The 9,367-nt window shown below is 40.1% G+C and overlaps 1 protein-coding gene across 1 annotated transcript; it reads left to right on the top strand.

Moving 5' to 3' along the window:
• Window positions 1-909: 909 nt before the first annotated feature.
• On the top strand, window positions 910-2,212 carry LOC141134015 (olfactory receptor 5AR1-like). Its single transcript, XM_073623608.1, has 2 exons — window positions 910-949; window positions 1,224-2,212. Exons 1-2 carry the CDS (start codon window positions 910-912, stop codon window positions 2,210-2,212), a joined length of 1,029 nt encoding a protein of 342 aa, XP_073479709.1.
• The last annotated feature ends 7,155 nt before the right edge of the window (window positions 2,213-9,367 follow it).

Genomic DNA, 9,367 nt, shown 5'->3' with positions numbered 1-9,367 from the left:
ATGTACAAGGCCCATAATAACTAACTGCTATTACTCTTTCTAATTTAACTGACTAAAATTGACACTCTTTAATAAAACATTGACTGTATCTTTAGTAGTTATTCATTGTAGCTTTTTATGCAAAAATAACTCAGTTTTAATAGATTTAAGGGTATTTTAAAACCTATTGAAATAGTCTTCCAAAAGTTTAGAATTAGGATTCATATTTAAAGTACAACTAAATGAAAAAGTTTTATTTTAAATTTTGGAGAGAGTGCATAGAGATTAGAATGCTTGTCAGTTTTTTGGGGGTTTTTTGCTGTCTGTGCCCCCATAGGAGATTCACCCTCTCTATTTGTCCTGGTTACCATTATCATTCAAAGTGAATGTAAAAAAAAAATCATAAATATTGGGTTGTCCCCAGAAAAGTAATAGAGAGGAAATCTTCCAATAGGGACACTAGTTCTGGTGACCTGGGGGTCTCCAAGGAATTTCCTTAATTTGCAGGGATTTTTTTTTATTTTCTGTTTGGCTATGCGACAGGAAGTGAAGGGAAATCTTTACAATGGGACACAGATGTCTAAAAAAAAAAATCTGACAGGGGTTATAAACCTCCCTTGTTCTATCCAAAAAAAAAAGGTATTGCCTATAGTTCTACTTTAAAGCAGAGTTCCACCCCCAAAAGTGGAGGATCCGCTGCTTCCTCCCCCCTCCGGTGCCACATTTGGCACCTTTCGGGGGGGGGTCGTGTACCTGTTTTTGACAGGTACCCATTGCCCACTTCCGGGAGACTGCGCTGTGGCGAGCTCGGTCCACCTCCTCCTTCCTCTGCCACCCAGCCAGTTAGGAAGCAGAGCGCGCTTCACACATGCGCAGTAGGGAACTGGATGTGAAGCCGAAGGGCTTCACTGCCGGTTTCCCTTAACACGAATGGTGGCAGCAGCATCCGAGAGCCGGGATCAATGGACAGGTAAGTGTCCTAATATTAAAAGTCAGCAGCTACAGTATTTGTAGCTGCTGACTTTGATTTTTTTGGTGGGGGGGGGGGGGTGAAACTCCTATTTAAGTAAAAAAACATACTAGATTGTAGTTTGCTCTTATTTGTTTTGTTTATTAGGTTATCTTGTGTTGATATTGCTGTTTAAATGTTTAAAATGTATAATATGTGTATCATAAAAATATGATTTTAAATACATTATTTTTAATATTAAATATAACATTTTAAATGTACTTTTTAACACCAGTTTCAAACATTTCATTGGATCTACTTTGCTACAAAGGAAATATTCAAAATTTCACACTCTACAATGAATTCCATATGCTAGCATTTTCAAACTATCCAAATGTCCAATATGTGATTTTTATTGCTGTGTTATTTATTTATTTGTTTGGTATGCTCGGAAACATGTTAGTTACTCTAATTGTATGCCGAACTCAGCAGTTGCATACCCCAATGTACTTTTTTCTATGTAATCTAACAGTCTTGGACATTTTATACATCTCTGCCATCTTGCCAAACCTGCTGTTTATAACAATCACGGGTGATACCATTATCTCTTATCAAGGATGTTTTACGCAAGTTTTCTTCTATGTTTTTTGTGTTGGCACAGAATTTTTCTTATTAACTTCTATGGCATATGATCGATACATCGCCATTTGCATTCCGCTTCACTACATTCTTATAATGAACAAAATAATTTGCTTAACCCTGAGCTTATTCTGCATCATTCTAGGTACATGTAATGCCTTGATGTATGTGTTGCTGATATCTAAGTTATCATTCTACAGTTCCAGTGAAATTAATCATTTCTTTTGTCATATGAAGACAATACTCAGTATCTCCTGTAGTGACAGCAGTAGCATATCGGTTCTAATAAATGTAGATGGTGTCGTTTTGGGTTTTTTTCCCTTTATACTTATTCTTACATCTTACATGTACATTCTATCTACAGTTATGAAGATCCACACATCTTCAGGAAGACTAAAGGCATTTTCCAGCTGTTCTTCTCATCTCACCATTGTTCTTTTATTTTGTCTCACATCTCTTACTCTTAACATAAAACCAGAATCTAGGTTTTCTCAGGAACAAGACAAGCTGCTCTCTATATTGTACATTGGTGTTGTTCCAATGTTAAATCCCCTGGTATATAGTCTGAGAAACAGAAAAGTCATAAAAGCCATAAAAATACTATTTCAAGATATTAACCAATGTTTTTGTCATGATACAATATAAGGTTTATGTGAAATCTCTGCTGGCAAATGTAAGTGTAACACTTACCCCCGTAGGTGCCTCTGGTGATAATCTCTGTTCTGCCACAACCCCTAAAACTGCTTGGTCCCCACAGACACACCAGGTTAGAGGTAGAGGACCTCTCACCCCTGAATAACATAAGCATTAGTAAATCACAAATGTGTAACATTGTACAGAAATTAGGCCACAGAATAATAGATACAGTAAGTGTATGATATCAAAGCAGGTAAACAGTTCAAGACTTAAGGCTCGTATACACTATATGAAAATCGGCCGAACATTTTCACCCAAAGAATTTTCGTACAATTTTCGTATAGTGTGTACACAACTTTCGACAGTCAATTCCAAATTTTCATAGGAAAATTCCTGAAGGGACAAACTCCAAAATTTTCCTCGTACAGGAACAGAACGAACAATTTTTGTTTAATGTGTACCGTTTTCGTACAAGAAAAATCAAAAAAGAAAGACTTCGCATGATCAGAAACAATGGACAACAAAAAAAAGCCTTTGTTGTACGAGAATTTTTGTGAGAACTTTCAATCATCGGTTCCGATTTGCTGTGAAACATCGAGAAAAAATCGGACAAACTTTTGCCTGATTTTCTTATAGTGTGTACCCCACTTTAGCCTCAAACAATAGAACTCTTTAAGGTTATAAAACTAAGCAGAATGGACACTAGCCAGTAACAGGATGAATGAACTGAACTGCGGCAGTGTTGAATTGGGTTTTAAATAAAAAAGCTAATAACCAGTGAGATCAGACCCACTTAATGCAAAAGTAATGTTTTTGAGTGCACTCTAAACTGATACCCCCGATTGGGGTATTTGTAAGTGTTCATAGGCGGGGTACAACTAGATAGTGGTGTCTCAGTACCAGGCGCCTTAACGGTACAATTGGCTGGCTTGTGGTGGGGCCTTTCTGTCAGTGGTGCACAAGAGTCTGTCGTTTTAAGAGTAGGTAGTGTATAGCTGCAGGGCTGCTAAATAACGAGCAGTCTACGTGGACAGACACCAGCTTCAAAGCTTTCCCTTGTATAGTTAAACAAAAAGGTTGGCTGTCTTTTAATGTTGCTTAAATAAACCTTGTGAAGACATATAACATCTGCATGTTGTAATCTTCCTTCCAAAATTCTGGGCACCCATTAAAACTTTGCATGAAAAGGGGAGAGTTCATGGTAGCAAAGAATATTTGAAAGTATCCAATCCTCAGAGGAGTAGTCTAATTTAATTAGATTTGTACTAGCTGCTCACCAATCGGTGCCAGCAGTAACCATTCAAATTTCTATCATTTGATTGACTTGATAAAGGAACATGTTGGAACATTTTCCTTAATCAAAGGCTGCAGCCAATCAGTCAGCCACTGATCAGTGTATTCTGATAATGGTGTGTGCTGTTATTAGAATGCAATGTTTCAGCGGGGTGGATTCCTCCATCTACTGCATTTCTGCAGATTTCTGGAGGAGGAATCTGGCTAAACTAAAAAAATAGGCAAAATCAGTCAGCAGGGTCCAGCTGAATTTTGATCCTTGTATGGGCACCATGGTTGTACACAAGTCTATACCCTACTCGCAATACCTGCACCTATAGCGCAATTGTTGCAATGAAGTTAACTTTAGAAAAGCAGCTGATGATTAAAAACTTTGTTTTCTAGAAATGGGATATTCCATATCCTGTCTTTGGAAGACCTTTAACAAGGCCTTGCAACAACCACAATCACGACTTCTCTTTGGATCCAAACCACTACAGATCATCACTTCTTTTAAAGCACAACATGCTGACATCAGGAGGTGCAGTATATCCAAATCCTATCCTTCTGATATCTGACTCCTAGTGGCTAAAACCATTACTTCACAACAAATTACTTTTAGAAGGTCTCCCTCTCTCCCAGATAGATTGGTTGCTAGCAATTACTCTTCTGACACTATATCTGTCACCCCTAGCCTTGTAGGGATGTTCCCATGTCGTACTCCTCTCCTTCCCAATGGGCAGATCTCTCGCCCTAAACATTTTCTAAATTGCCATTCAGAAGGGGTTATTTGTATTATGGTATGTCCGTGTGGATCTTGCTATATTGGTAAGACCATACGTGCATTATGGAGCAGAATATACGAACATACTCATGTGGCCCTAATGAGTAACATTTCTTCCCCCATTTATAAACATGTGGTGGTGGCACATAACTACCATATGCCCAATCTTCTCTTCTGGGCTCTGGAATGCATTTACCTGGATGCCAGCAGAGAGCATTGGAATAAAATGCTTTTGCAAAAAGAATCTCTTTGGATCTTTATTCTCAAAACCAATTATCCACCTGGTTTAAATGAGATCCTGAGTTATAGAACATTTTTTGATGGATTTATCTTGGGAAAAACTGAGAGTTTGATGTGTAGACAATGGGAAGTTTTTTGGTGGGATTTTTAAGGTGCCAGGCAACAAAATAATAGAATTACAGGCTCCAAAATATAAAAATATAACAAAGTTTATTACAAAGAAGAACAAATTTAAAAATTATAGGCTGTACATAAGATACGCAGATATAGTTACACATCTACACAGTGGATGGAAAGAATGGCCACTCAACAGTAACATGGAGTGACTTATTCCGACATGTTTTGCCTTTTACGGCTTCTTCAGGGGATGTTTTTTTGCACAGTTAGATGTGATTCTGCATAAAAAAAGGACAGTTAGGAACAATGCAAAATTAGTACAAAACATAGAATATATATATATATATATATATATATATATATATATATATATATATATATATAGATTTGTATATTTGTATGCCATTGAATGCTCCACCCGGTATGCAACGATCGCCCATGGGAGTTTGATGTAATTTTTCCTTTTTTTCCTGCCTAGCTATATATATTATTGTATTAAAATGTTATATCTCTATTTGGGGTTCTGTATATGTGATTCTCTATCATTTGGTGTTTTGTCATATGATGTTGGTGCTGGGATCAGGCCATCTTTGCTGTCTTTGGGGTCCTTGGGCTCGCAGGGTGGGTAGGAAGTGGTTCCCAACACGTGTAGCCCCCACATCTGCTGCATTCCTTGCGGGGGGTTGATGTTCCCCTGCATTCTCTGCATTTGCTGGACTTTAATCCGGTCCGGCTTTTACATCCAGCTTGGGACGTCCTTGATGTCTCTAAGCCCAGGGGACTTCCTATGCACGTGCCATTACTTTCTGCCATGGTCTGGGTGCATGCGCTGTTCAGCCCACCACACAGGAAGTGATGCTGCGTGCCAGCGGATATAATGTCACCCACCTTTGGCGATGTGGGTGATGCCATAATCACTTGCACACATGGTGCAAAAGGCCGCTTTAGGGCATCTTTCTTTAGCCTCCTGTGGCACTCTCCTTTTTAGGTGTATCCTTACAACATTTATTTTTTGATTGGCCCAGGCATTTTTCATTTTGGATTTTGGGGCATGATCCTTATGTATATTGCCTGCTAATTGGTAAGACCCACCTTAGTTTATTATAAACCCGAATGGCCACATTGTCTTTGCACCATTCGTGGACACCAACTGTAACCAGATACTTCACCAGCTTTTCATTTTGCTCTTCATTTGGGTAGGTCTTCTTGTGTGTTTTATATATATTTGTTTATTTTTGTACTTCCTATTTTCACCATCTATTCTTGACTTGTCTCTTTTTTCTAACTGGAGCACTTATGTATGTGTTATTTTATACAGATGTCCCCACAGTACTAATTTGAGGTTTATCCAACTCCACGTTACCATCTATTGTGAATGTGGGCCCTCTTGAATACCTTGTGCGTGTCACGTTTAGCATGTATAGACTCTGGCAAATATACAGTCAGGTCCATAAATATTGGGACATCGACACAATTCTAATCTTTTTGGCTCTATACACCACCACAATGAATTTGAAATGAAACAAACATGAGGTGCTTTAACTGCAGACTTTCAGCTTTAATTTGAGAGCATTTACACCCAAATCAGGTGAACGGTGTAGGAATTATAACAGTTTGTATATGTGCCTCCCACTTTTTAAGGGACCAAAAATAATGGGACAATCGACTGCAAGGTCCAGAGTTCACTTCAAGTGTGCTATTTGCAGTTGGAATCTGTTGCTGTCAACTTTTAACATGAGATCCAAAGAGCTGTCACTATCAGTGAAGCAAGCCATCATTAGGCTGAAAAAACAAAACAAACACAGAGATAGCAAAAACATTAGGTGTGGCCAAATCAACTGTTTGGAACATCCTTAAAAAGAAAGAATGCACCGGTGAGCTCAGCAACACCAAAAGACCCGGAAGACCACAGAACACAACTGTGGTGGATGACCAAAGAATTCTTACCCTGTTGAAACAAAAAACACCCTTCACAACAGTTGGCCAGATCAAGAACACTCTCCAGGAGGTATGTGTATGTGTGTCAAAGTCTACAATCAAGAGAAGACTTCACCAAAGTGAATACAGAGGGTTCACCACAAGATGTAAACCATTGGTGAGCCTCAAAAACAGGAAGGCCAGATTAGAGTTTGGCAAACAACATCTAAAAAAGCCTTCACAGTTCTGGAACAACATCCTATGGACAGATGAGACCAAGATCAACTTGTACCAGAGTGATGGGAAGAGAAGAGTATGGAGAAGGAAAGGAACTGCTCATGATCCAAAGCATACCACCTCATCAGTGAAGCATGGTGGTGGTAGTGTCATGGCGTGGGCAAGTATGGCTGCCAATGGAACTGGTTCTTTTGTATTTATTGATGATGTGACTGCTGACAAAAGCAGCAGGATGAATTCTGAAGTGTTTCGGGCAATATCATCTGCTCATATTCAGCAAAATGCTTCAGAACTCATTGGACGGCGCTTCACAGTGCAGATGGACAATGACCAGAAGCATACTGCGAAAGCAACCATAGAGTTTTTTAAGGGAAAGAAGTGGAATGTTATGCAATGGCCAAGTCAATCACCTGACCTGAATCCAATTTAAAATGCATTTCTGAAGACAAAACTGAAGGGAAAATGCCCCAAGAACAAGCAGGAACTAAAGACAGTTGCAGTAGAGGCCTGGCAGAACCTCACCAGGGATGAACCCCAGCGTCTGATGATAGCTATGCATTCCAGACTTCAGACTGTAATTGACTGCAAAGGATTTGCAACCAAGTATTAAAAAGTGAAAGTTTGATGGATGATTGTTAATCTGTCCCATTACTTTTGGTCCCTTAAAAAATGGGAGGCACATATACAAACTGTTGTAATTCCTACACCGTTCACCTGATTTGGATGTAAATACCCTCAAATTAAAGCTGAAAGTCTGCAGTTAAAGCACATCTTGTTCGTTTCATTTCAAATCCATTGTGGTGGTGTATAGAGCCAAAAAGATTAGAATTGTGTTGATGTCCCAAAATTTATGGACCTGACTGTATTGGACAGTAACATCTATCTCTCACTTTTGTCCATCTATATCCCCTTAAACTGGAATGTTTTTCCTTGTTATGACAAGTCATGTTTTGATCCACTCATTCTTTCTTTTTCTTTCTATATTTTGGGATAACAGATTTCTTTATCTGGAATCAACATTTTCTTTAATACATGTAATTTTTTAATGCAAGACTCACACCACCTTCTTAGGCACTGTTTATGGTTTGAGATTTCTGCAATGTTTTTCTGGCATAAGTAAGCTATTACTATTTTTTTTTCGTCTGGGTATTAAAAAAGATCTCATATATAATGTTTTATATGTGGTCATGTTTTTTTGAGCCCTTTTCTGCCTACCTGATTGCCTGATGTAATCCCAGGGTGTCTTTTGATTGGGTCTGTCCCCATCATCAACATTGAGAGTGTGTTTATTATGTTGTTTGTTATGTCACTTCTGATCCTTCTTTATACTATTGTCTTAGAAATTTTTTTTTGTACCTTTTGGTCATTATATTGTCTTTTGTAGAGTTTACCCATCACATCAAACCCCCTGAAGATGACAAAGGAAGTTGAAACATGTTGGGGTTTCATCCTTATACTTATGACCTTAATTGCAGTGTTAATTTCGTCAACAAAAACATTTTCGTCAAAGTTTTCATTAGCGGCATTTTTACAGTGACGAAAACGAAAAGAAAATTACAGCACATTTTCGTCCACTGAGGATAACTATGAAGAAAATCAAATCCGTTTTTGTTAATGAACGAAAATGGGATGAAAAAATGTGAGGCAGGGATGTTTACCCTTGTGAACTACCTTACAGTTTTTCACGGAGCTCCGCCTGCTTCTGCAATCCGCTCCCAGCAAGCAAGTGCGTTCGACTACAAAGTGACGAGACAACTGCCAGAGATCAGGGAGTGGCAGAGCAGCACTGTGCATTTCAGGCCAGCCAGGCTGAGGCCTCCCGAGTCCCGACTCCCGAATGAGACTGAGTCTGTCCCACTCCCGAGTCCCAACACACAATACAACCGTGCCGCCAGGCACCCAGAGCAGAGAGCAGAACAGACTGTGTGAGTGTGTACAGTAACAGTTGTGTAGTACATTACAATTACAGCAGGCCTGAGGCCTCCCTCAGACCACCGTCCATCCAGAGCACTGTGTGTGCATTACAGGCCTCCTCTGCTCTGACCAGTGGCATCCAGGGTATCCAGGGCACTGTGTATTACAGGCCATCCCTCAGGCCACCATCCAGCACTGTGCAGCATTTCAGGCCTCCTCTGACCACTGGCAGTGGCATCCTGGGCACTGTGAATTACAGGCCATCCCTCAGACCTGAAACCACCATCCAGCACTGTGCAGCATTACAGGCCTCCTCTGACCAGTGATCCCCGGCATGGCCGCATCCAGAGCACTGTGCATTACAGACCATCCCTCAGACCTGAGACCACCATCCAGCACTCTGCAGCATTACATGCCTCCTCAGACCACCATTCAGAGCGCTCTTCAGCATTACAGGCCTCCTCAGACCATTGTCCAGAGCACTCTGCAGCATTACAGGCCTCCTCAGATCACCGTTCAGAGCACTGTGCAGCACTACAGGCCTCCTCAGACCACCGTTCAGAGCACTGTGCAGCACTACAGGCCTCCTCAGACCACCGTTCAGAGCACTGTGCAGCATTACAGGCCTCCTCAGACCATCCAGAGTGGCTAAATCTGTATCTGTGAGTTTGTTCAAATCTTAA

Source organism: Aquarana catesbeiana, linkage group LG03, assembly GCF_042186555.1.
Source record: "Aquarana catesbeiana isolate 2022-GZ linkage group LG03, ASM4218655v1, whole genome shotgun sequence".
Taxonomy (NCBI): Eukaryota; Metazoa; Chordata; class Amphibia; order Anura; family Ranidae; genus Aquarana; species Aquarana catesbeiana.
Note: the sequence above shows the minus strand (reverse complement) of the source record. Positions and strands in the feature narration are given on the sequence as shown.